This window comes from Somniosus microcephalus, chromosome 5, assembly GCF_052327205.1.
Source record: "Somniosus microcephalus isolate GS21.2 chromosome 5, FLI_Smic_1.0, whole genome shotgun sequence".
Taxonomy (NCBI): Eukaryota; Metazoa; Chordata; class Chondrichthyes; order Squaliformes; family Somniosidae; genus Somniosus; species Somniosus microcephalus.
The window spans coordinates 43,288,367-43,315,678 of record NC_140991.1 but is presented as its reverse complement, the minus strand read 5'-3'; the positions used below and the strand labels follow the sequence as shown (position 1 = coordinate 43,315,678).

Here is a 27,312-nt window from a genome sequence, read left to right as displayed (position 1 = left end):
TATATAGGCTTATCACGGTAGTGATGGCACTCTGCCATTTACAAATACATCTTCAAATCCAGAGGGAAAAAAACATAGTCTCTTTGATAAAATATCATGTGTATGTGCAGATGTATTAATGACAACTCATTTTAAGCAGTACATGCTGGGATTGCCGATCATGCAGTTATACACCTTGTTGAAATCTATTTTAAGTTTTCAGTTGTGGCAGTAAAACCATTAACTGAAAATTGGTTTCCTGTTGTTTCTGCACTTTTGCATTAAATTGAAGTGCCATTCTCAGTATTCGGTTTTAAAATAAGATTGATAAAATCTGTGAGAAGTGATCATTCTGTCGAGAGTGGGCCGTGCATTTAAAGAAATAATCAAAATTGGAGGGTCCAGTCCAAGAACTCGAGGAGAAGCCCACCACCGCCACCTTCTTGGACACCGAAGGATGGGCAATAAACGCGGCCATGCTAGTGTCGCCCATGTCCTGAGAAGAATTTTTTTTTTTTTAATATGTTATTAACGATGAGTCTGGTAAATTTTGCAGATATTTTCTTTTCTCTCCACTGCTAAAAGAAGTTTTTCTGACACTTGTCTACAGCTCTCACCACAAATTCTGCCATTGCCTGAAATATGGCAGCCACCTTGCAATCTCTTCTCAAGTCTCCGATTGTCAGAGAAGTGAAAAAGAAAGACAGACTTGCATTTATATAGCGCCATTCATAACCCCCGGACGTCCCAAAGCGCTTTACAGCCAGTTGTTTTGAAGTGTAGTCGCTGTTGTATGTAGGAAACGCAGCAGCCAATTTGTGCACAGCAAGCTCCCACAAACAGCAATGTGATAATAACTAGATAATCTGATTTAGTGATGTTGGTTGAGGGATAAATATTGGCCAAGACACCGAGGATAACTCCCCTGCTCTTCTTCGAAATAGTGCCATGGGATCTTTTACGTCCACCTGAGAGAGCAGACGGGGCCTCGGTTTAACGTTGCATCCGAAAGACAGCTCCTCCGACAGTGCAGCACTCCCTCAGCACTGCACTGGAGTGTCAGCCTAAATTTTAGTGCTCAAGTCTCTGGAGTGGGACTTGAACCCTCAACCTTCTGACTCCGAGGCGAGGGTGCTACCTTCGAGTGATGACGAAGTCATCAGATGATTCTTCAGAGTGCTGTATTTCAGGAGAACCGTACTTCTTGGCAGGACCCGCTACACATACCACCTTTAGAATCTAATTTTTTTAGCAGCAAAGAGGAAAGTAAACCAATGGGTAAATTGTCGGACTTGCTACCATTACCAAAAATCCAGTTTAATTCAATGGAATCTCCACCCTTGTGCATAAATTTCAGGAAAATTTCCTCAAATGTACAGCCATATTGATTTGTGAGACACCATTTTATGGAATTCATTTTACTACTTCATTTAATAACATTTCTACTCGTCAAAACTAATTAAACCCTTTATTGCAAAGATGTTATTTGAGGTTATCATTTGCAGGTAAAAGTATAGAACCAGATGCTTATTAAGGGAAGTTTTTCAAAAGTGTGTATAATGAGCATTTGGTCATCTTTACAGGATGATGAAATAAAAGATTCTAACTTTTAATTTAGAATGCAGAATGTTCCAACATAGAAACTTGCCATTCGGCCCATTGCATCTGCAAAGATGTTTTTCTCCATGAGTCACTCAGTCAAGATCCCACTTTTCTGTTCACTCCCCATACTCTTTAATATTTCTATCTTTCAAGAAACTATTTAATTAGCTTTTGAAAGAATTTTGGGACTCTGCTTCAACAAGTTTTTGGGGCAGAGCATTTCACATTATATCTACTCTCGGTGCCAAGAATTTTTCTATTCACCCCTTTAATTCCTTTGTGGTCATCTTAAATTCATGCCCTCTTGTTGCTGTCTCACCAACCAGCGGATACAATCCACCACTGTTTGCTTTGCCATAACGTTCATAATCTTGAAGGCCTCCATCAGGTCACCTGTTGACTTCCTATCTCTAGTGAAGAAACCCTACCTTCTCTCTTCACACTAACCCCTCATCAATATTAAGGGAATCGAGGGATATGGGGATAGTGCAGGAAAGTGGAGTAGAAGATCAGCCATGATCTTATTGAATGGCAGAGGAGGCTCGAGGAGCCAAATGGCCTACTCCTCCTATTTCTTATGTTCTTATTCTTGTGAAATATTACTTGACATTTTTATGCATTCAACTGCATTTGCCACCTCTCAGCCCATCCTGCTAATCTATCTATGTTTTCTTGCAGACTTCCACAATCCTTGAGGGTTATGGCAAGCAAATTGCAATATTGTTTCTCCAATTCCAAAATCCAGATCATTTATGTGAATACTAAATTAGAGTGGCCACAACACCAACCGATGTGGAACACCACTCTTCATATCTTTCTATTCTGAGAAGTCACACAACACCAGGTTATAGCCCAACAGCTTTATTTGAAATCACAAGCTTTCGGAGCGCTGCTCCTTCATCAGGTGAAGTGAAGAGATGCATATAGGCACAGCATATATAGTCAGAGAACACTGCCAGATGATTACAGGTAATCTTTCTAACTGCCCTTTATCGCACCTCGGCAGAGAGATAATCACAGCAATCAAAGGTGTGGATGGTGTCCAAACAGATCAGTCAGGAAAACATTAAATCAATGAACAATGCGGTGGGGTCACAAGGGGTCAAATGTTGCAGATGCTGGGGTCTGTATGAAAAAAAAAAACATTTTTGTTGGAAATCACAGGTCCGGCCGCATCTGTGTAGAGAGAACAAGCCAACGATGACTCGAGTCTGGATGACTCTACGTCAGGTGGGGTTACATGTAGCGTGACATGAACCCACGATCCCGGTTGAGGCCGTCCTCATGAGTGCGGAACTTGCCTATCAGTTTCTGCTCGACGATTTTGCGTTGTCGTGTGTCTCGAAGGCCGCCTTGGACAATGCTTACCCAAAGGTCGGAGGCTGAATGTGCTTGACTGCTGAAGTGTTCCCCGACTGGGAGGGAACACTCCTGCCTGGCGATTGTTGTGCGGTGTCCGTTCATCCGTTGTCGCATTGTCTGCGTGGTCTCGCCGATGTACCATGCTCCGGAGCATCCTTTCCTGCAAAGTATGAGGTAGACAACGTTGGCCGAGTCACATGAGTGTGTACCATGTACCTGGTGGGTGGTGTCCTCACGTGTGATGATGGTAGTACTGGACGAAGAAGACTACACGATAACATCAACAAATTCCATCCCACCATCAAACTCACCATGGACTACTCCTCAGAATCGGTTTCATTCTTGGACACACGAATCTCCATCAAAGACGGACACCTCAGCACTTCACTCTACCGCAAGCCCACGGACAACCTCACGATGCTCCACTTCTCCAGCTTCCACCCTAACCACGTTAAAGAAGCCATCCCCTATGGACAAGCCCTGCAAATACACAGGATCTGCTCAGACGAGGAGGAACGCGATGGACACCTACAGATGCTGAAAGACGCCCTCGTAAGAACGGGATATGACGCTCGACTCGTCGATCGACAGTTCCGACGGGCCACAGCGAAAAATCGCATAGACCTCCTCAGAAGACAAACACGGGACACAACCAACAGAGTACCCTTCGTCGTCCAGTACATCCCTGGAGCGGAGAAACTACACCATGTTCTTCGCAGCCTTCAACATGTCATTGATGACGACGAACACCTCGCTAAGGCCATCCCCACGCCTCCACTACTCGTCTTCAAACAGCCGCCTAACCTCAAACAGACCATCGTTCGCAGCAAATTACCCCGCTTTCAGGAGAACAGCGACCACGACACCACACAACCTTGCCACGGCAACCTCTGCAAGACATGCCAGATCATCAACACAGATACCATCATCACACAGATACCATCATCACACATGAGGACACCACCCACCAGGTACATGGTACATACTCATGTGACTCGGCCAACGTTGTCTACCTCAGACGTTGCGGGAAAGGATGCTCCGGAGCATGGTACATCGGCGAGACCATGCAGACAATGCGACAACAGATGAACGGACACCGCACAACAATCGCCAGGCAGGAGTGTTCCCTCCCAGCCGGGGAACACTTCAGCAGTCAAGGACATTCAGCCTCCGATCTTCGGGTAAGCATTCTCCAAGGCGGCCTTTGAGACACAAGACAACCCAGAAACTGATAGCCAAGTTCCGCACTCATGAGGACGGCCTCAACCGGGATCGTGGGTTCATGTCACGCTACATGTAACCCTACCTGACATAGGGTCATCCAGACTCGAGTCGTCGTTGGCTTGTTCTCTCTACACAATGCGGCCGGACCTGCTGTGATTTCCAACAAAAATTTTTTTTTTATTTTTATTGTTTTTTGTTTTTGTTTTTCATACAGACCCCAGCATCTGCAACATTTGACCTCTTGTGACCCCACCTCATTGTTCATTGATTTAATGTTGTCCTGACTGACCTGTTTGGACACCATCCACACCTTTGATTGCTGTGATTATCTCTCTGCCGAGGTGTGATAAAGGGCAGTTAGAAAGATTACCTGTAATCATCTGGCAGTGTTCTCTGACTATATATGCTGTGCCTATATGCATCTCTTCACTTCACCTGATGAAGGAGCAGCGCTCCGAAAGCTTGTGATTTCAAATAAAGCTGTTGGACTATAACCTGGTGTTGTGTGACTTCTCACAATTGTCCACCCCAGTCCAACACCGGCATCTCCAAATCATATCTTTCTAGTCTGAGAAGTTTTTATTTACCCTTGTCCTTTGCTTTCTGTCCTCCAACCATCTCAATCCATATGGTCACATTCCCCGTAATTCCATGTGCAGCTATCTCTGCCATAACTCTCTTATGTGATGCTTTTGGAAAATCCTTATAAACCACATCCATTGCATTTCTTTATCCTGTTATTTTGTCAAAGAATTCTATAAAATCTGTCAATCACACTTTAGACATCTCTGTTGACTAGCCCTGATCAAGTTGCATTTCTCGCATACTTTAGTAATTTAATCAGTATTATAAACTCTAATGGTAGTTTCATTCTTCAGTATTTTGAAATTTGTGCAGGAGAGTAGACATATAAAATAAGATGTGACATTGGGTAATTTATTTTGCCCCATAATGTGAAATGATTCTTAAGGCACAGGAGAGGATGCTTCACTTTTTAAAAACTTTTTCAGTGTGTTATATATTTTGTGATATTTATTGGTATTTCTGTAAATAAAAGTTAGCAATTGGGTATTTTTCCTTCAATAAAAAATAAGAAAGCTCCGATTGAAGAACAAACCACTTTGAGTGGTTTAGCAATTGTGATTTAAAATTTTAGGAGTTAATATCCAACATGCATTCTGATGCTGGGTGTGAATGCTCTTTCTAATTCTTTAATCCCTCCTAACTTTCCAGGGAGAGAATTATTCGAGCTGTCATAGAAGCAATCACATTTTACCTTTTATGTTTGTTTACCAGGGAACAATAGCCAATTCTTTAACATGCCTTCAGCTACATAAACGAGCAGAGAAAATAGCTGTTATGCTGATGGAAAGGGGGCACCTACAGGATGGAGATCATGTGGCTTTGGTCTATCCACCAGGTATGCTCAATGTGTATTAATTTTTCTTTTACCCTTTAATTCCCTCATCTCTCTCGGCTTCAGCTTACCTTGTGCCAAATGCAACGTGCATTCAAAATTTATGACAATAGCAAAATACTGTGGATGCTAGAAATCTGAAACGACAACAGAAAATGCTGGAAACACTGCAGGTCAGGCAGCATCAGCAGTTCTGACGAAGGGTCGTCGACCTGAAACGTTGACTCTGTTTCTCTTTCTACTCGATGCTGCCTGACCTGCTGAGTGTTTCCAGCATTTTCTGTTGTTGATTTTAAATTTATCGTCTGATTAAAAGGAATTCCTACATTTCAGCAGCTGAAAAGATGAGGGTTGGAGCAACTGAACGTCATTAATCTAAGCTTGGCATTTTAGATGGTTTAAGTGCGCTTTAAAGAAACCCTGATAACTTAGTTTGTTGTAAAGCTTATGCTGCAGTAAGATGGGGCTTTGTAATTTAAAGTGCAGATACTAAGATGAAATATGTTTTGTCCTTCATACAGGAATAGACTTAATTGCAGCATTTTATGGATGCCTGTACGCAGGTTGTGTGCCAATAACTGTTCGTCCTCCACACCCACAGAATATTGCTACTACGTTACCCACAGTGAAGATGATTGTGGAGGTAGGTCAGAATTTAACATTATGGCGTATTCTGTGTTTGAACTTTCACCCAATTGTTTTAAAAAAAAAAAAAGATAACATTAATCTTATTCCTGTCTTTTTTTTCCTGAGTCACATGACTCTTTTTAGAAGACTTCTGTTTACTGGCACTTCATATTTTATACCGTCATGGTGCTCGGGGTATTTCAAAATGATAAGATCTTAAAAGAATTAATGTTAAATCAGCTAAAATCATGAATGATTTTTTTTACTCCACTCTGGAATCCAAATTAATTCTAATCCAGTTCATCAACTTCTATCTGACCTCAGTGGCAAATGTTTTTGTTGAGGGTGGTGCTGATGTACTCTGAGACTGTATCTGTAACATAACTGCGGCCAAAAATGTCAGAATTGTTTGTGGGACCTAGATCAGGTATTTTGTTGGTTATTATTCTGGTGTGTCTCTTCATAAGCTTACGTTATCAGTAAATCATTGCATTTTCTTTGTCCATTTGTTTTTTTTTAACCCCTATCTATTAAAACATAACACAAGGTACTGCAGCAATTATTTTTTTTAATTTGTTCTTGGGATGTGAGCCACACTGGCTAGGCATTATTTATTGCTGATTAAGAGTTAACCATATAGTGTGGGACTGGAGTCACATGTTGGGCAGACCGACAAGGGGTGGCAGGATCTCTTCCCTGAAGAACAACAGTGAACCAGTTATGCTGGCCCACAAATTACCAGATTTATTGAATTCAATTTCACAATTTACTGCTGGGATTTGGACTCTGGACATCTGGGTTGCTAGACCATAACCATTAGGCGAGCGTACCCATTCATATAAGTTTACCTACGCAGCGATTTTTTAGTTCATACATATATAGGTTCCTGTTGGTAAAATAGTGACAAACCTGAAGAGTCGCCTTCATTATCAAACTGTTGCTTATCTCCAGATGTGGGGAAATCTGTTCTACAAGCAGCTGGGAGCAGTAGGACTGTGCTTGCCTGTTCAGAATACAGATCCTGATGATGTAATGGAAGACAATTTTAATTGCTGAAATATGGACACAGTTATTTGCATGAATAATAATTATGATCATGGTTTGTTCAGTGATTTGGAAATGTGATGACTGGAAATCTTCCTCTTAATTGACCATGCCTATAATTTTCATTTGTGAAATTTTCTCATTATTTATCTCTGACCTTCAGTTTATGTGGTAATATTAATTCCTGTCAGTCAGAGGGCCTGTGTTTATTGTTGAACTGTGCTTTGGTACCTATGACAATGCAATATCCTCTCAGTGCTTCAAGACTGTACTTTATGGCCCATTAACATTACAGCAGTGCTGTCAATGCTAGTTGTAACTTTGGTGGTTGCCCTCTAATGTAATGGAGGTCATGCTGTTGGTTCTGGAGGAGTAGAGAACCATCTTGGGATGTAGTTTTCAGCAGGTATTCTGGCGGAGCAGTGCCACCGTCGTTTAAAGAAAGAAAGACTTGCCTTTAAATAGCGCCTTTCATGACCTCAGGATTTCCCAAAGCGCTTTACAGCCAATAAAGTACTTCTGAAGTGTAGTTACTGTTGTAATCTAGGAACCGCGCCACCCAATTTGCGCACAGCGAGGTCCCACAAGCAGCAATGTGATAATGACCAGGTAATCTGTTTTAGTGTTGGTTGAGGGATATTTGCCATGGCTGCAAATATTTGCCAAGTGTTACTCCCCTGCTCCTCTTCAAAATAGTGCCATTGGATATTTTACGTCCACCATAGAGGGCAGAAGGGGCCTTGGTTTAATGTCTCATCCAAAAGATGGCACCTCTGACAGTGCAGCCCTCCCTCAGTACTGCACTGGAGTGTCAGCCTAGATTATGTAGTCGAGTCTCTGGAGTGGGACCCGAACCAACAACCTTCTGAGTGCTACCACTGAGCCACGGCTAACACAGCAATCTTCCACTTAATGCACCATACCACATTTATCAATATTATAATTTTATAATGTCAAATTTATCAATTTTTCTGGCTGGGAGAAACAGTATTACCAGTCAGTGTGGGTTGAGAGCGCTGCTTGTGGATACAAGCCAGTGTGCAATTTTCTGCTTGCTGATCTCCATGGACCTTCCCCAGCCATTGGCGAACTCCTGCAGCATGAAATTGAAGTCTTTATTTGGGACTTTGAAACAACTGTGTATGCACAAGATTACATTTGTCTGTTGCAATCTAAATGGGATGGATTTCACAGCATGGGAGCTCCTACAGCAGGTCCAGGTCTACTGCTATTACAGTAGAATAAAAGGGGGATGATGTGGTCTCTCAAAATACTTTTTCAGACTGACAGATAAATAATAATGACACTTTCAATTACTTTAGCTGTGGCAAACCAGAATTCATTGTCATGGAATGTATCATGGGTGCAGAGGTCATTATCCATCAGAGATGACAAGAGACTGCACTGTTTTTTAATCTAAATTTTTTTTTTAGCAAGACACTTAATTCTTAGCGATAAGGGGTAAAGTGCAAGATTTGACTTAAATTTTAGTTATTTGTTGCACTATTTAGAAACTCCAATGCTTAATAGAGCATTGTGCAGCAAAATGGGTACGGCAATTTTACTGCCTTCGAAGCAACTAAATCATACTGTGGTGCTTTGTGTGCTGTTTAATACAGCTTCTCCTTAGCCCACAAAGAAGAAATACCTGCAGAGAATTGGAAGGGGGAACTCAGGGGTTGCATCAAAGCACATTTGTATTGTGAAATTCAGAGCAAATAACATTGTTTCCACGGCACATATTGAGCCAAAAGCACTCAACGGAGTTCTAGCCAGAAAATTCCAAGCTTTTTGGTTTCTCCTACAATGGTGTGATGCTGTACTGCACATAACACACATGGAAATTACTTAAACTCGAATCTTTTAGCTTAATCAGACTTTAGAATTGATAGTGTAATGATCTGGAATGGATTTTCAGCATCATTCCAACACCATTGTATTTTTCCTGTGGAATCTGGAATATCGATAAGAAAATTATAAATAAACATCAAAATACTCCCTCATCTTGGGTTTGACAGTTTTGCCATTCTCGATACAGAAGTCCAGGGTGGAAGCTTGCCTGATGATGTTGCTACTGACACATTGCTGAAGATTGTGTTTCAGCTGCCTTGTCCCTTCTGTTTTGCACAGGGGTGGAAAAAAGACTCACAGAATGGCTAGTTCATAAATTAATCATTAATATGGAATATCTTTCCACGGTATAACTTTAAAAAAACGCTTTTTTTAATGAAGTGCAGCTCTTCACTTAGAACCCTTTACAAAGACGTGTACACAATGGGATATTATGCAGTACTTAGTTGATTTGTGGTACGTTTTAATTCAGAAAGAAGGGAAGGATTCATTTTAAACATCCATGTACCATTAAATGCTGCATTGATTAGCTAAATTAATGTGTAAGTGCATAATGTAATCTCTAACCATAAAAAACACTCTGTAGTTTCAACCTTGGATTTGTGACAGTGTATGTAATAACGCAGGGGTGGGGGGGTGGGTGGGGGAATTAGCACAGGTAACCTAATGCTGAGAGATGTATTTGCCAGTCAGTGGAAGCTCAATATTACAAGGGCGGGGGGGGAAATAAAAATAAAGGGAAAAGAAAGCTACAAAATATGTTAAACAAATTGTTTTTCAAGATGGGAGAGTTGCAGTTTGGGGGTAATTTTAACCTAATCCGCCCATTGGGAAACAGACCAGATTGGGAGCAACGCAGGTTTTACACCCCGCCTGAATTTACTCTCCAATGATGTTCCACCTGATCCCATGGGTTTCCCACTCAGCAGATTAAGTTAAAAATTACCCCCTACATATTTGGTAGACAATTTATAGGAAAGGGTTGAATATAATTTTCTGCAGCGATTTTAACACACGTTTTCTTATCTATTACAATTGGTAGTAAAACTTCTACGGTTGAGAGAAGTAGGAGCAGCAGTTGATGCAAGAATGTTAGGAAATTTGGAATCAAAAACTAAGTATGAAAGGTAGTGATGCGCTCTTCTGTGTTTGGTAGATAACTTTTGTACTGGCCGGGTTTGTAGTTCTCATGAAAGGAACCAAGTAAATATTGCATCCTAGAGTCATAGAAATATACAGCATAGAAGGAGGCCATTCAGCCCATTGGGGTCAATTTTCTGGCCGCCGTCGGGCAGCTTTTCAGGCGGCCGGGGGCTGAAAATTGGCGAAAAAGCGGGTCGGGACCCCCCCCCCCACCTGATTCCCCGCCCCGTCCAACTTTCAGACCGCCGTTTCCCCGCGACCCGCTTCAGTCCCGGCCGCCGCTGGCGGGACTGGTCGCCGGAGCACTAACGAGCAATTATCAGCTTGTTGAGGAGTCTCTGGCAGGTTTTGTCTCCAGGGTCGCTGCGAGTGTGGAGCAAATGGAGGAGTCCATAGCGACCATGAGCAGAGCCTTTGTGGAGTCATTGGCGCATGAACGCATCACCATGGAAAGGTTGGCAACTTTGGGGCTTTCCCCACATCAAACCCGCCTGCGGGGAACCTCGCTGATGAGACCTGGCGTGAAGCTTGCCGGCTTGCTTGCTCTCAGCTGCAGGTCAGGGAAAGCTGCGATTTAAAGGGACAGCACTTGTATGTTGAAGGACCTTGTTGTTGCAGGTTTGGGGCTACTTCTTCAAGGCTTAGGCACAGCTGTGGAAGGTTGCAGCCTCCCACACTTCTCCAATGCGATCTCCTGGGAAGCCCCTCTCGCCACCCTCACTCAGCGCTTCCTCAGCGGAGGCATCTACCAGAAGCATGGGACGCCTTTTTTTCCTTCCCTTCTTGCCATTAGAGGATCTCCAGCAGCAGAGGCGGCAGCAGTAGAACCAGGAACAGCAGGATCAGCAACAGGAGCACCAGGCTGCTGCTCACTCACCTGAAGCTGCACAGGCCAGAAGGGGCCAGCGCTTGGAAGTGGCTTGAGAGCACCTTGCTGCGCTTTAGGGGGCCATGGGGACCCGTATCTGCACTGGCAGTCCTACTCAGAAGGACTTCCCTGAAGGTCTGGTTTCTCTGTTCAATAGATGGCCAGCGCTCCTCAAGAGATGTCATTCTCTTATGAGCACTCACCATGTTTTCCGTGCCCTGGCGAGTTATCTCCTCCATGGAGGTTGCCAACCTTTCCATGGTGATGCGTTCATGCGCCAGTGACTCCACAAAGGCTCTGCTCATGGTCGCTATGGACTCCTCCATTCGTTCCATACTCGCAGCGACCCTGGAGACAAAACCTGCCAGAGACTCCTGCATCTGTGCATGGAGATCCATCACCTCTTCTCTTGCGGATGGACCCAGAGGCAGAGGGTCGACATGCAGCGCAGCTGAGCTGGCAGAGTCCTGCGCCCTCTGATGAGGACTCTCCACTGCTGTCCCTGTCTCCAGAATCTGCTGAGGCTCACTTGTGAGCTGTGAAACACCAGGTGACAACACTATGTCCCGAAGGTCCCCCCGAGGTGTGAGTGTCTGTGCTGGTGCTGGGTGCGCTTACTTCTGCTGACGCTGCGCCCTCAGAGGTTGGAGCTTCCTCTGAGGAGTCTGGCTGCACAGCCTCTTCCTCCTCCACAGTGAGGACGGGGGCTCTGGATGGTACTGTGGGGGAGTAAAGGAAGGAGTTAGTGATGTAATGCCAAGGTTCTTCTGGTGACTCCCAGCGAGTTGGCAACTGCTGACACCTGCATCCATGCAGCATTGGTCTCAGTGGGAGGCCTCTTCCTCCCTGACCTAGGGAAGAGGACCTCCCTGTGGGCCCTAACCCCATCCAATAATGCCTGCAGTGAAGCCTCGTCGAATTTGAAGGCAGCTCGGCCTCTGCCGCTGGCAGCAGCTGGTGCAGGCTCCTCTGCCATTGCGCAAGAGTGGCTGAGAAGCCTGCAGAGGTGGAGAAGCTTGCTGGACACTTTGAAAGCACCACGAATAATGACATCATACTGTGAGGATTTCTGACTCGAATTGGACAATTAGCAAGGCTTCCCACATGCTGGGAATTAATTGGCCACTTGAGGGAAAATTGCGTGGAGCTGGCTGACACTTTTTTATGTGTGTCAGAAACCCCACATTCGGGGAAACCCGACCATTTCCCACACAAGGCAAAAATCGGGGCCATTGTGTCTGTGCCGGCCGAAAGAGCTGTCCAGCCTAATCCCACTTTCCAGCTCTTGGTCCATAGCCTTGCAGGTTACGGCACCTCAAGTGCATATCCAAGTACATATTAAACGTGATGAGGGTTTCTGCCTCTACCACCCCTTCAGAGTGAGTTCCAGACCCCCACCACCCTCTGGGTGAATAAAGTTCTCCTCAACTCCCCTCTAATCCTTCTACCAATTACTTTAAATCTATGCCCCCTGGTTATTGACCTCTCTGCTAAGGGGAAATATGTCCTTCCTGTCCACTCTATCTAGGCCCCTCATAAATTTATACACCTCAATCAAGTCTCCCCTCAGCCTCTCCTGTTCCAACAAAAACAACCTTAGCTTATCCAATCTTTCCTCGTAGCTAAAATTCTCCAGTCCTGGCAACATCCTCATAAATCTCTCCTCTGTACCCTCTCTAGTGAAATCACATCTTTCCTGTAATGTGCAGACCAGAACTGTATGCAGTACTCTAGCTGTGGCCTAACTAGTGTTTTATACAGTTTTAGCATAACCTCCCTGTTCTTCTATTCTATGCCTCGGCTAATAAAGGAAAGTATCCCTTATGCCTTCTTAACCACCTTATCGACCTGCCCTGCTACCTTCAGGGATCTGTGGACATGCACTCTGTTCCTCTACACTTATTGTGTATTCCCTTGCTTTGTTGGCACTCCCCAAATGCATTACAAGGAATGATGGGTTTTTAATTTAAATTTTTTTTTTACAGATTATTTTGACATAATAAAGATCAGCAGCTCTTTATGTATTTTAAAATGATTGTGCCAAATTTCAAAATGAATGATATTTGACTGTGAGATAACATTGTTCCAAGGGTAAAACCTACAAGAATAAAGCTGCTGTATTGTAAACCAGAAATATAAAGAAATTAATATTTGATCGATGCATTTAAAGGGGAAGCTAGATAAACACATGAGGGAGAAAGGAATAGAAGGCGATGCTGATAGAGGTAGATGAAGAGGCTCGTGTGGAGCATAAACACCGACATGGACCAGTTGTCCCGAATGGCCTGTTTCTGTGCTGTACATTCTACGTAATTCTATGTAATAGTGCTGGGTCAGGTTTGCATCAGGATTCCAGGTACAAATAAAATTACTTCCTTCTAAAAGACATTGGCCCAAAAATTGTGGTCGGCGGCATAGCTACAGAATACGCCACCGACCCGCGAAAAGAATACGAACCTACCTTGTGCGAGGCCCCACACGTAGACGCGCTGTTCGGCGCCACAGAGCTGTGCGCAGCGTATTACATCACGGAGGCCAGGAGCGCTGCGTATGGGAAGACACGCCTACAAAATCTGTCAAAACCAAGCCACGCCCACAGAAACATCTTTCAGTCTCTTCTATTGAAATTACATTTTAAAAGCGTTTTAAGAACTTCTTAAAAACTTTTAATTAAACTGGTACTTGAACTTATTTCATATCAGCATTTTGTTAAAATTATGTAACAAAACACCAACTATAATTAGGCATCTGTTTTCCACTTGAAGGTTTAAAAAAAAAATTTGCGATCAATGGAAAGATTCTCGTCCTTTGACAGTTTGCTAAAGTGAAATAAATTGTTTAGCTGTTCAACCTTCTATTGAGGTTAAAACAATTTCTATCAGTTGGGAAGTGTATTAAACGTTACATTATTTATATTTCATACTAAAAAACATGTTCCTTTTCTTCTTTGCACTAAGGAGCATTGTAGAGCGTTGTAGAATGTTTTGCTAGTCTAAAGAATTACCTATGCTGTACTTCAAACATCCCGGCTTTATAAATTAAGGATGTGTTCAGTGTATTTTATGTAAATCAGGTCAGTTTTTTATTCTTTTAAGGCTATCTTTTAATATCCTGTCAAAGGTCCATTAGTGAGAAAAAATAAATGTAACAATAACTTTACGATGGATTGCGATTCAACAGCACTGAAAGGAGTTGGCAATGATCCTGTTGATTTACTATACACCATGCGCATAGCACACCAGCTTTAAATGTATTCTGTAAAATAATTAAATAGCAAAATGGTTTTATTTCATTCATTTGGAGGAAGTATAAATGTTCTGTGCCGAATGCCCAGTTCATGATCATACAATTGGAGTGCTGAAAACATTGATAATTTTAAATATTCATTTTCACATTTTATATTTTTAATGTTTCTAAATGTTGCCATTAGATACATGTATTTTATTGTGAAGTGATACCAGAATGGTTAACAAACCTTTCAGACGCACTGTGAAATCAGTGGTGAAACGATATCCACTCCTTCTCTCAACGTTCAAATGGCTTCCTTTCACAGTCAAACAGGCTCCTGCGCCTGCATTCACTGGCCATAACATTTTCGGACGTAATTGCTCGGCAGTTGGTGGGCAATTAAGCCCAACTCTGTGCGAGCAATGATTATTTCCTTGTCGGTGCGAATCATCTGTCAAGGTGTACCTTGAGAGATCGCATGTGCAAGTGTATGTGGAAATCCCGAACTTGCGGTCAATTTCAAAGGCGATATGACGGTGTACGCATTGAATTATTTGCATTTAATTTCCCTTTCACCGCTCCAGAGAGCATGGTGGAAAATGACACCCTTTTCCCTGCAACAATAGTATTTAATTGGTTGATAAAACTACTGCAGCTATCTTACACAGTAAAATTATATTGTTTTATATTGCACTGTAACTATGGAGTAAAATACATTTTTCATATTGTAATCATTCTTTAGTTGTAACACATCGTCATACATTATATATATCTCATACATACACACGGAAGAGGACTTATAACTCTCAAATGTGCAATCCCCAATGTGCCCACTCCCCATATTCCATAGTGGTTTGTAGACTCATTATGGGGAATGATAGGGTCTTGGGTTTTTATTTATAATAAGTGACCGTGAAGCTATCGGATTATCGTTAAAACCCCAAATAGGTCACAAATGTACTTCAGGGAAGGAAACCTGCCCTCCTTACCCAGTCTGGCTTATATGTGACTCCAGCCTCCCACACAAATGCAGTTGACTCTTAACTGTCCTCTGAAGCCACTCAGTTGTATCAAACCGCTCAATTAAGGCAACTAGGGATGGACAATAAATGCTGCCCTTGCCAGCACTGCCCACATCCTGAGAATGAATTTTTAAAAATACATTTTATATATATATATAATTTTTTTTAATGATCAAAAGCTTTCTATTTGGATGCCCTCTTTTCTACAAATCTTTGTTATAAATTAGCGCACCATCATAAGGCCAAAATAATTTTGGCCTTTCCTACGGCCTCTGATTGTACATTGCTTACCTAACAGATCCATTATTTTGCAGGTCAGCAGATCAGCATGCATAATGACATCGCAATTGGTAGTAAAACTTCTAAGGTCGAGAGAAGCAGGAGCAGCAGTTGATGTAAGAACGTGGCCTCCTGTTTTAGACACAGGTAGGAAATGTGGGTTCAGAAACTAAGTGCAAAAGGCAGAGTTGCACTCTGTTCCGTGCTTGGTAGGTCACTTTTAAATTACAATCCCGGTTTTATAAGTTTCCATCATGAGAAGCCCAATGAAAGTTGCGTAAGCAGTCAGTGATGCATTTTAAACATCTCCAGGTCAAAGGCAGAGGCTGCATAGTCGGGCATTAGTTTAAATCTTTATAACTCATGAGGAACCTGAGTTATGTGTAGGAGTGCATATGTTATCAGTAGTTGTGTAATCTACTTATGTTGCCATTAAACATGGGTACAAATAAATTAATGGTCAATCTAATGATTTATCTTTAATTATGTGGAACTGTTCAATGTTGAAAGTGTTATGATGTCCTGTGCAGGTGTTAAAACATCTGAGAAGACATCGGGGCAGTATAATGAAAATATGTGCAAGGTATGAAACAACCTCATATCCTGTCGCAAAATTTAACCTGGCAACATTTTAGTTCAGGCAATATAATACGATACTGTTGTATTTTGTTTGAGAAACAAAGGTAATGGTCAAGGCCTACAGTTTCAACACACCACCGAGGTTGAAAAGAATGAAAGAAGAGGAGGTAAATTCAGAACTAGCGATCAGGTGATGCCAGGTTTTGGTTTTTAAAGGCTGAAGATTATCGCAGAAAGGGGAGACTTGGGAACCTAAGGAGTTCTACAGTTTTGAGATGCTGGGTTGACTCACATTTTGACTTTCATTGCTATTGAATGGAAACAGATGACTTACTGTACTCTGTGAGGCAGATTATTGATACACCAGTGCACTCTGCACCAGACTGCCCATTTCCTATTTCTTTACATTGTAAGCTTGCTGACTCAATAGTCTAGATTTTCTGATCAGTGTTATTCAAACCCAGTGGTATCCCCATGTCAAATAAATGGGCTTAGTTAAAACTGAGTAACCCACTTAAAATACATGGGTGCCTGCCAGGGTTAAAATAGCGTTGATCAGAAAATGCCGGCCAGTGTCTTTTTAGTTGGTTCCATTTTGCAGCAGCAGTTAAAAGTGAAACAGCAAAAAATACCTTTGCGTTACTTCAACAACTTGAAAGATCGCAACAGCTTATGGTACACATATCAACTTTGCACAGCACTGCTGTGTGTACTTTAAAAAAAATATATAAACCAAGTTGACAACACTTGCCCTACTTTATCATAATTGGTTTTAATTGAAATTGCGTGATGTTCTCCCTTGCAGCCTAATAGACAGTGAATAGTTGTCATTGATATTGAATGTTGTCAAAGGTTGCTGAGTTTGAAAAGGGAATGAAACTCTTTAACAGCCTGAAGATGTTATTTCAAGGTTCATTGTGTAAAGGGTTTAAAGGCGTGGAAGAAAGATTGGATGAATAGATGGAGAGGGACGTAACGTGTTTATATTTATCACCTTTAGATCTTGGCATCCATAGTACCTATAGTGATACAAGGGAGAATGAAGATTATTTATCTCTTAGCAACTTAAGAGAAGTGAGCTGCAAGCCAACGTTAAAATGCTGCAGTTACTTCATCACTGGGATTTTCCCAGTTGAGTGTTTTTAAATTTTGTACAGCAGGGTTTAATTTTGACATTGTTGTCATTTGTTTTTATTAAGGTTAATGAAATGGCAAGAGTATAGGGTTTATTTGTAATTTGCTGCACTTGCTTGAGAAATTACAAAGTCTGCCAGCCAGCTATTAAGAGAACCTCAGCAGAAATTGCGTTGACAGTCCATAGGAGACGCAAACCCATTTTGTCACTTACTAATTTCCTAATATTAGGTACAAATGTACAGCGAGAGATTGACAAACTCATTTTCCCAATGCACAATGGAAATCATAGAATCATACTGCACAGAAGGAGGCCATTTGTCCCATCGGTCTGTGCCGACTCTTTGAAAGAGCTGTCCAATTACTCACACCTCGTGCTCTTTCCCCATAGCCCTGCAAATTTTTCCTTTTCAAGTATTTATCCAATTCCCTTTAGAAAGTTATTATTGAATCTGCTCCCAACACCCTTTCAGGCAGTGCATTCCAGTGTAAAACAGTTTCTCCCTATGTACTCTTATCAAAACCCCTCAAAATGTTGAACACCTCTATTAAGTCTTCCCTTAACCTTAATGCCACAAGCATGCAGTGTCTCTTCATTGCCTGTGGTGACCCAGGATTGTTGTATATAGCATTAACAAGAAAGTCTCTGATTGTATTTTAGAAAACATGTATTAGCTTGATTTTGATGGATAGGTTGGAAGCAAACAGTTAACCTAATTGTGGCATTCTCAAATGTTATACTTGTGCATTGCATAGTGGCAAGCTTACCCATGATCTGCATATGTACAGCAGTTCAGTTCCTTAAGTACATTAATTTCCTTTCAGATGATTTGCCAAAGAGACGGCCTGCCCAAATTTACAAACCCTCAAACCCCGACACTTTGGCCTACCTTGATTTTAGTGTATCTACAACAGGAATGCTAGCAGGGGTGAAGGTAAGATAACACAGAAGCTTTTGTCTCCCGTCTCATGAGTCTTTGTCTTACTGAAAAGTCACTTGCTTTTGTATCACACATCTTGTCTCCATACCGAAACAAATCTTCAGAATTATGTTTGGAAACATAAGATAAAAGGGATATAGACCTAGAGAAACTTCAAAACTTTGGTTACTTGAATCCAATTTAGGGCAATTATCTGGAGTTAACATGCTTATATTTAGGTGGCACAGCGTATTGGTAAGCTGCACCTGCTGCACTACGGAGCAGAAGGGCACAGGTCAAATGGCCGACCTGGGCTGGGCTGCCTTGGAGGGAGAAGTTGCCAATTGGAGGTCTGTTGTACTGGGAGAGCCACCAAGGTCCACTCTCTCAAACTCTGAGGAGTTTTTCAGAGTGATGTTGGTGGAAGCCTGGCAGCAGGTCTCCTTATTGTCCCACAGCTGGTTTGTGATGTAGTGATACTGAATAAAAATGAAGGGGAGAAAATATTTATTCTTAATATCTCCCTTACTTTATTCCCTGATATGTGCCCTGACATGGATTTGAGTAGCTAAGTAATACTGTATTTGTGAGGTAGAGTTTTAAATTTGGTTTGTTTGTATGCATTAAATTAAATTACTGTTACCATTCATGAGCCTCTTTATAACATAAATAAATAAGGTTCTTTTTTTTAAGTCAATGTGATTACCTTTATATAACTGAGGACTGGTGAACCATTTGGATTAGACTTGCCACTTTCAAGGCATTGTCAATGTCAATTATCATTGGATAATTTTAATTTTTTTCTGCCTTTTTCGATGCTACAGGAAACTTAGTTATATCCGGCACCGACGGGACCAAACTGTTGCCGATCGATCAAAACTGCCGGACATACAAAGTTAATGTTGAAGCATACGGAGGTTTTCATCTCCGTATCTGACAACAAACACTTGCTTAGCAACAGCTTGTAAACAGTCAGCCCGTACCTTGGAAGCGTCTCTGTAGCTTAGCAACAACTTCAGAGAGACTTTCCAGAGCCCGACTGTTGAAAACAAAGCCACGAGAAGAAAAAAAACCTAACAAAACGGCTCCTGATTTCTGCCGGTAGATCGAGGTTTCCGGACATACAACCTCCGGATAAACCAAAGTTTCCTGTAGTTTGTTTTCTTTTACTAGAAGTAGCACTTATTGAGGAACAAGTCCTATGCGATTGGCTTGCTCATCCTTAATCACCGCGTCTCTGTAAAGGTCATTTTTAGGATTGCCACCTTTTTATCAAAACCAGACAGATTGCAGTATAGAGGCAGGGCAGGGGTGGGATCGTGACATGAGTCCTGATGTTTGCTTTGCTGATAATGAAAAATAATTGAAAATTTAAACTTAGTAAAGTTGAGTTTTAGAAACTAAAAGTAAATGATAGAATTGATCTGTATTTAAAAATCAGACTTTCCCATTTTAGACATTTTCAGACATTCCACTCAAAAACCGTACTGTTCAGTCCAAACTGGGGCAGGTGGCAATCCTAGCGTTTTTCTATTAACCCAACCATATTAGAATTTAAAAACTTACCTCATGAGCAGTTTGATTTGGGCTGTTAACTGATCTGTGCTAATAAGCATATTACCAACCCATGCACTGACATAGTGACCTCAATAATCTGCTGAATAGGTGATTAGATTATGAAATGCATTTTTCATAGACTGTATTGCTGTGTAATAGGATTGCAAAAAATGTCAATTTTTTATGTGACCATAAAACTGGCATTTCTGCGATCTCTACGTAAGACTGTGGTACATATAAGATGCATCTGTGAAATGTAAATGATTTCTGAAATTAAATATTCAGCTTTGAGACAACGACTTAGTGAAAGGTGCAAGCTTGCCGAGGAGTTTTTTTTTAATTATAAAGTGTTCAGTCTTAAAATGTTGCCAGTGTTAATTTTAGACTTGAAAATCCACTGTTGTTCCAAATGTACTTTTTCCAAATAGGCAGACATGGGAGTTATTAACTATATGTATAGCAAAGCAGGTCTGCACACAAGTGTCGTAGCTTTGTTGATATTATTACAAACAATGCATTTCCTTGACGTTTTTGTTGTCATTTTTTAATGTTTGTGCTGAAGGTATTCATAAGCATATTTGTAACATTTAAATGTTTTCATCTATGTCTTTTTAAAATAGAAAAAATTATTATTTTAAATCTTATAAAATGTAATGTTCCTCTGATGATTCAGTGGGTAAATTCACTGCACAGTGTGGATCTAAACCGCACAGACCAGGAATGGCTCAGAATCTGATCCCTGTTCTGTGCTGCGTTAGCTGTTCTCACCCAGGACAGTGGTTGGACCATAACAGTTGCCCCCCCCACCCCCCCCCCCGTATCCATGGGTTGTCGAGGCAAAAATATAAAATTAATTGCGATTCTTGGTCCCAATGGCTATTCAGTGACTTCTGCTGGAAGGTTTGTGGTTTACGCAGGTGCGCACGCGTGATGTGGCTCAGTTGGAATGCACCCACAGTTGAATAGTCTGTCAATATTTACTATCTGGGTTCACTAAAAAAAATAGCTGCTTCAACGATGTATGAAACATGTGAAACAGTACCCCAGCATCAGCTGGCTCCTTCAGTAAGAGAGAAGGAATCGTGGGAGGGGGGTGGTGGGAGAAATGTATTTTTGTGTGACCCTGCTACCTGCTGCAGCCTGCAGGATGGGATAGTATGAAGCTGGAACAATGTCACAGCTTCCCTCTGTATTGAGGAGTAATCAACCTAGCTTACAAGCCAGCAAAACCTCAAATTAAGTTTGAATGTCTATCAGAACCAGGACTCCGATTAACTGTAGATCATCTGGCTACAAGCCCACTGCCAGAGTCCTCAGAGCACTGTGACGTCGTTCTTGCAACAAAATACTGGGGGAAAATTTGCAATTTGTTTATGGTATTCTTTAACTGGCCTTTGAATTACTACCTCTGTGTTTCGATATCTTCAAGCTGCTTATTGCAAATGGATTTTTCTCACCTGCATGTTTAATCTTGTGTCAATGGTTTTGTCTTTTTTTGCCTGTTAACAGGGCAGTGTAGCGAATAAGAGAGTAATGCGTATGCAAACTTTCCACACAGTCATTAATAACATAAGAAAAATTCCTCCCATTACAGAACTTGACAGATGTTTTTAATTACATGTATAGAAATAATAGTCATTTTATTAATTTTACCTAATTTGTGTATGTAAATTGTTTACTGTATGTAAATTGTTACTTCCAATGTTCCAAAAGGCTGGCATGATAGTCTTTCACCTCTGTGTTGTGGGCTCAAATCCAGCCCAGGCTGAGGAACTGAAAGTCACTTCTGGTTATAGGGCCCTGTCTGAAATACATTTTGGGTGATCTCAACCCAGTTCCTAGTGGACATGGGCTTCCATCACAATTTGGTACTCAATTGGCAATCTCACTTAGAGAGGGTACAGAATGGCTGGTTTAAGAAATGGAGAAGTGTCACAATGGTGCAGCAAGGGGGTGCTTTCCCTGAGCTTTGGGCTGAGGCATATTGTTGAAGCAGAGTATAGGATTCATTAACCAAGCAAAAGTATTTGGTGCTGACACACTGGCCAAAATGAAAGATGCTCCATTCCTCATCTAGATGAGCACAGAAAATTCACACATACTAAAAACACTCAAATATCCCTTTATACATCATTTGTAGAGTATAATCACTGGATTGGTTACTTGTATACACAATTTTTTCTGAGTAACTGCTAAGATTAAGTTAATAACAAAATAAATGATTTAAAAAAAAAACAAAGTCCCATATTTAGGACTGTACAGTTTATTATTATATTTTTGGACAATAGTTATGTTAATTGTCAATAATATGCCTCGTTTTTTTTGGCAAAATAATCTTTCCTCTGTAATTAGAGAGCTGTACATTCATGTAATCCAGGAAATGTGCCATGGTATTATTAGGTTTATGTGCTGTTTACTGCCTTAAAACCAAATTAAAGCCCCTGTGGCTCAACAATGACATTTTCATGAGTTGGCTTGCTGTAACATTGTAATACAAAATGATTTAAGGTTTTTAGGTAATGCTTTATGAATATTTGAACACTATAAAATTCTATTAATTTCCTCCTTCATGACTGCTGTCTTTATATGCCAGAATCTTTCCTAATCGAGCTTTAGACTTTGGCAAATTTTACTCAAATTCACAGTGAATTTAGAGCAAATGCTGACAGACCAAAGCATAATGATCATTCTTTTATAATTTTTTATTGTGCATCTATAAGAAATGTTTCTTATTTTGCAATAAATATGGTGATGATATTTGAAAAGGTGTGTGTGTGTATATATTATATAATATATATCTAGTGGAAGGAGGAGCTTGCTCGCAGTTCTGACTACTGATTCTTATCAATGCCCTTGCAATTCATCTTATTGGAGTGTGCGAACAGGCAGTGAGTGACAGAGATTTGAGGACTCTGTTTATTAACTTGTAGTAGCAGCACTAAGTATCCTACAGCCAGGAACACTTCCATTATCTACTTGTTTGCCTTTTGCACTCTCGAGATTGAGCCAAGACTGCCACAACTCGATTCTCTGGTGACCTTTAGCCATCTCTGTGCACATGTGACTTTCATTACTCATCACTGAGCTGGGTTCAGTCTCAGGCTTGCAGAATGTCTTTGACTGCTATTTTATATGACTAGCATGGATCCTGACACGATTAATATTTAAAATCGTGTTTATTTTAATTGATCAAGATACTCATTAGCGTGAGGCAGCATTTTTCTTTCTATAGTTTCCCCCCTCCCCACCCACCCCTGCCAAATTCAATCATATGTAGAAACTATTGGGGAAAGCTAACAGTATTTTTATTTTTACTGAGAAAGGAGGATGGAAATAATTCCATTGTCTTTTTCTCCTTCCATGTTTTTCTTTATTTCCAGCCTGTTCTCAAATGAGAAGAATGGAACAATTTGGCCCATTTTTAGATCTCCACGGACATCATCAATATCATGCGTTAATCGCTCTGCACGGAGACACGCTTGAACAGTGTGGGAAAGAGACCCCCTTCAATCACCAAAAAAAAATGACCTCACTAAACTTAACAGTACTTTCTCTCCTAGGGGAAACCAGAGTGTGAATGTTGACAAAGAAACTTGGGATTGAAATTTTGGGTTGTCCCACTTGAGAACCTTAACACTTTTTGCATTTCAGCTGAAACAATTCCATTGTGTAAAATGTAATGGCTTTCTTATGTGCAGACTACTAAGAATTCTTAGTTTGAATTAAATGTAGAAAAACTACTGCTGGGAGGTTGAAGACTCTTACACAGGAGCACCTGGCATATATACACAAGCCTTGCCCTCTATTTCCATCAATCAGTTCACTCATAATGTGAGTCCTTTGATAGACTATTGCTATTTTTATTCATGAAAGCCATCTCTCCTGCTATATGAATGTTAGTCGAGCCCCCCCCCCCCCCCCCCAAGACCCGATTGAGTCGTCTAATACTGTTCTCGGATGCTTTATGATTTCATATTATTTGGATTTTGTGAACTTAACGGATTTTCTATTGTTGACATTAAAATAATTTTAAAAATGAAAGAATGTTTTTTTTGTAAACTAATTTCTAAACTGCTTTAGATGTTTTCAATGATGTGTAGTCGATCATTTTCCCCAGTTGTTTCAGTGCTAATTATAGATCCTAAAATATTGACATATTTTAGACAAATCTGAACTGGAAGAATGAATTAATTGAGAGAGCTGGGTCTCTGATCTATCTTTGAAATATCACTTAATTAACAGGTTGAGCCATTTTAAAAGTAAGAAGTCATGATTTTTGAATCTAAGGTTTTCATTTTATTGCATCAGAGGTTTACTTCTAAATATGAATAATTTCTAGTATAACCCATCAAATTGTAATTTTATACTACACAGATTATGATCATTATATAGTACAAGTAATTTATATATACCAAAAATTCCTTTCCAATGGGCTTTTTAGTACTATATCATCTCGCTTCTGGATGCCTACACCTGCCATTTATTGACTTGTACATAGTATATTTTTAAATTTCTTTCCTTAGATGAAAAGCACAGATACATTTTTTGTGATGATGGTGGAGAGTTTATGAGACCAAATGTCTATTTGCAAATTGCCAGTTTAGAAATAGGCAGGGGGAAGGAGGCAAAACAGCATGTTTACAGAGATCTTTAAGTTGATTTAATAATGGTTTACTTTACAAAGGAGCTTTAAAGCCAAAATGGCTAGATTTTCCCATAAGTGCATGAGCTAAATCTGGGAGCAAGCCCATCTGGAATTGCCACCCATAGCGGGAAGCTAACGCAGTGGGTAGCCATAAGGATAATGTCATTCAACAGTGAGATTGATTGGCACTTCTGGCTTCCAACCATGCACGTTCAATCTTATGTCGCATGGTAATCAATTTTTAAAATAAATATGCAGATATTTTATAGTATAATCAATTTTTAAAAATCCACAGATGAGGCTAGGTTTCAGATAGTTTCAATGTTTGTGACTTTATAAAAGTACAATTTTAAAATTAGTCAGTTCTGAGACCTGTGCCAATTTTACTATTATGAAAAAGCAGTTTTGTGAGAGATACTAAAATGTTCCCCACTGAGAATTAATTCTGCGAAAATGCCTTTTATAAGTGCATTGGTCCATTATTTTAGAAAATATTAAAATTTACTCCACGTCACCGTAGTGCCTATCTTTGTACCGATGCCATTGTGAGGGAAAGTCTAGATCAAATTGTTTAGTTGTTGAGGAAAAACTTCAATTTTATGCAGACGTTTCTAATGAGACACTTCCTTTGTCCTGCAGATGTCCCATGCAGCAACTAGTGCCTTGTGTCGTTCGATAAAGCTGCAGTGTGAGCTTTACCCTTCCCGAGAAGTAGCAATCTGCTTGGACCCCTACTGCGGACTCGGATTTGTTCTTTGGTGCCTCTGCAGGTGAGGGGCTGACCTGCAAGCTGCTTTGTTAATGAGCACCTTTTATCCATTCAATCTTAACGCTCCCAATTACCCACCATGGTAAATGTAATAGGAAAGTAAATGATGAAGCCCATCATTTTGTCTCCGATGTTGACCGGGGAATGAAACTCTGGGGGAATACTTCCCATTCGAAATATTTGTTCCCCCCCCCCCCCTCCAACCACCTTCCCTCCCCAATCTGTGATATAGTCATAAAATGGATCAACTGCCTGATAGAAACTATTGTTACTTTTCTATTATTTCTGACTTCCTTAAGAATCCAGAGTGAAGTGTGTTTGACGAACCTCAGTTAGGTTTCTAAGCAGAAGCTGCCTTTGATCTGTCTTTCAGGATCATTACTAAATGCCAGTCTCTGCTAGCTGACTAGCTAGCATGTCTGCACATGTCACATTGCACTCTTGGGAAGTAAACTAATGATTCCAGAGAAATCCCAATTGGAACCTTTCAAGGTATAAAGTTTATAGTGGCTAGATTTCAGACAGTGTTGATCCTACTGTCTTTCATTCTAGGCCTAATCCTTTCTATACATACGTGGGTGGGTTGATAGCAATTATCTTTGCAGTTCCAATCCCAGATCATTCATGCTATCCTTACAAATTTCTTTCTGAAGATGTACAGCTTTGCAGCATTATGGGGCTAATGAAGGCTTGGTTTAATTGGTAATACTCTTGCCTCTGAGCCAGAAATTTGTGGGTTCAATCTTCGCCCCAGAACTTGAGCACATAATGTAGGCTTACAGTGCAGTACAACACTGAGGAAGTGGCAGCTTTTAGATGCGACAGTACGCCAAGGCCCCATTTACCTGTTCAGGGGGATGTAAAAGGTCCCTTGGTATTATCCGATGAGCAGGGAGTTCTCCAAACTAATATTCTCCCCTCAAACAACACGATCAACAACAGTTTAACTTTTTATTTATTCATTCATGGGATGTGGGCGTCGTTGGCAAGGCCAGCATTTATTACCCATCCCTAGTTGCCCTTGAGAAGTTGGTGGTGAGCCGCCTTGACCCACTGCAGTCCGTGTGGTGAAGGTGCTCCCACAGTGCTGTTTGGTAGGGAGTTCCAGGAATTTGACCCAGTGAAGATGAAGGATTGGCGATATACTTCCAAGTCAGGATGGTGTGCAACTTGGAGGGGAACTTGCAGGTGATGATTTTCCCATGTGCCTGCTGCCCTTGTCCTTCTAGGTGTTAGAGGTCGCAGGTTTGGGAGGTGCTGCCAAAGAACCCTTGGCGAGTTGCTGCAGTGCATCTTGTAGATGGTACACAATGCAGCCACGGTACGCCGCTGGTGGAGGTGGTGGATGGGGTGCCAATCAAGTGGACTGGTTTGTCCTGGATGGTGTCGAGCTTCTTCAGTGTTGTTGGAGCTGCACTCATCCAGGCAAGTGGAGAGTATTCCATCACACTCCTGACTTGTGCCTTGTAGATGGTGGAAAGGCTTTGGGGAGTCAGGAAGTGAGACATTTGCCACAGAATACCCAGCCTCTGACCTGTTCTTGTTGCCACAGTATTTATGTGGCTGGTCCAGCTAAGTTTCTGGTCAATGGTGACCCCCCAGAATGTTGATGGTGGGGGATTCGGCGATGGTAATGCCATTGAATGTCAAGGGGAGGTGGTTGGACTCTCGCTTGTTGGAGATAGTCATTACCTGGCACTTGTGTGGCACGAATGTTATCTGCCACTTAACAGCCCAAGCCTTAAAGTCGTCCAGGTCTTGCTGCATGCGGGCATGGACCGCTTCATTATCTGAGGAGTTGCGAATGGTACTGAACACTATGCAGTCATCAGCGAACATTCCCACTTCTGACCTTATGTTTGAGGGAAGGTCATTGATGAAGCAGCTGAAGATGGTTGGGCCTAGGCACTGCACTGAGGAACTCCTGCAGCGATGTCCTGGGGCTGTGATGATTGACCTCCAACAACCACAACCATTTTCCTCTGTGCTAGGTATGACTCCAGCCAGTGGAGAGTTTTCCCCCTGATTCCCACTGACTTCAGTTTTACTAGGGCTCCTTGAT

General features: G+C 41.4%; 1 protein-coding gene across 10 annotated transcripts in view; it reads left to right on the top strand.

Annotated features, from left to right (window-relative positions):
- Positions 1 to 27,312, top strand: part of LOC147117016 (disco-interacting protein 2 homolog C) — a 597,563-nt gene that overhangs the window by 507,292 nt on the left and 62,959 nt on the right. For 7 of the 10 annotated variants that reach the window (XM_085987581.1, XM_085987586.1, XM_085987582.1 and 4 more), the window contains 6 exons: positions 5,464 to 5,587; positions 6,106 to 6,227; positions 15,682 to 15,793; positions 18,185 to 18,294; positions 23,569 to 23,667; positions 25,121 to 25,251. In XM_085987581.1, the coding sequence (XP_085843707.1) occupies positions 5,464 to 5,587; positions 6,106 to 6,227; positions 15,682 to 15,793; positions 18,185 to 18,294; positions 23,569 to 23,667; positions 25,121 to 25,251 (698 nt within the window). The remainder of the gene's footprint in view (positions 1 to 5,463; positions 5,588 to 6,105; positions 6,228 to 15,681; positions 15,794 to 18,184; positions 18,295 to 23,568; positions 23,668 to 25,120; positions 25,252 to 27,312) is intronic. The other 3 variants (XM_085987584.1, XM_085987583.1, XM_085987579.1) reach the window with 1 other exon arrangement.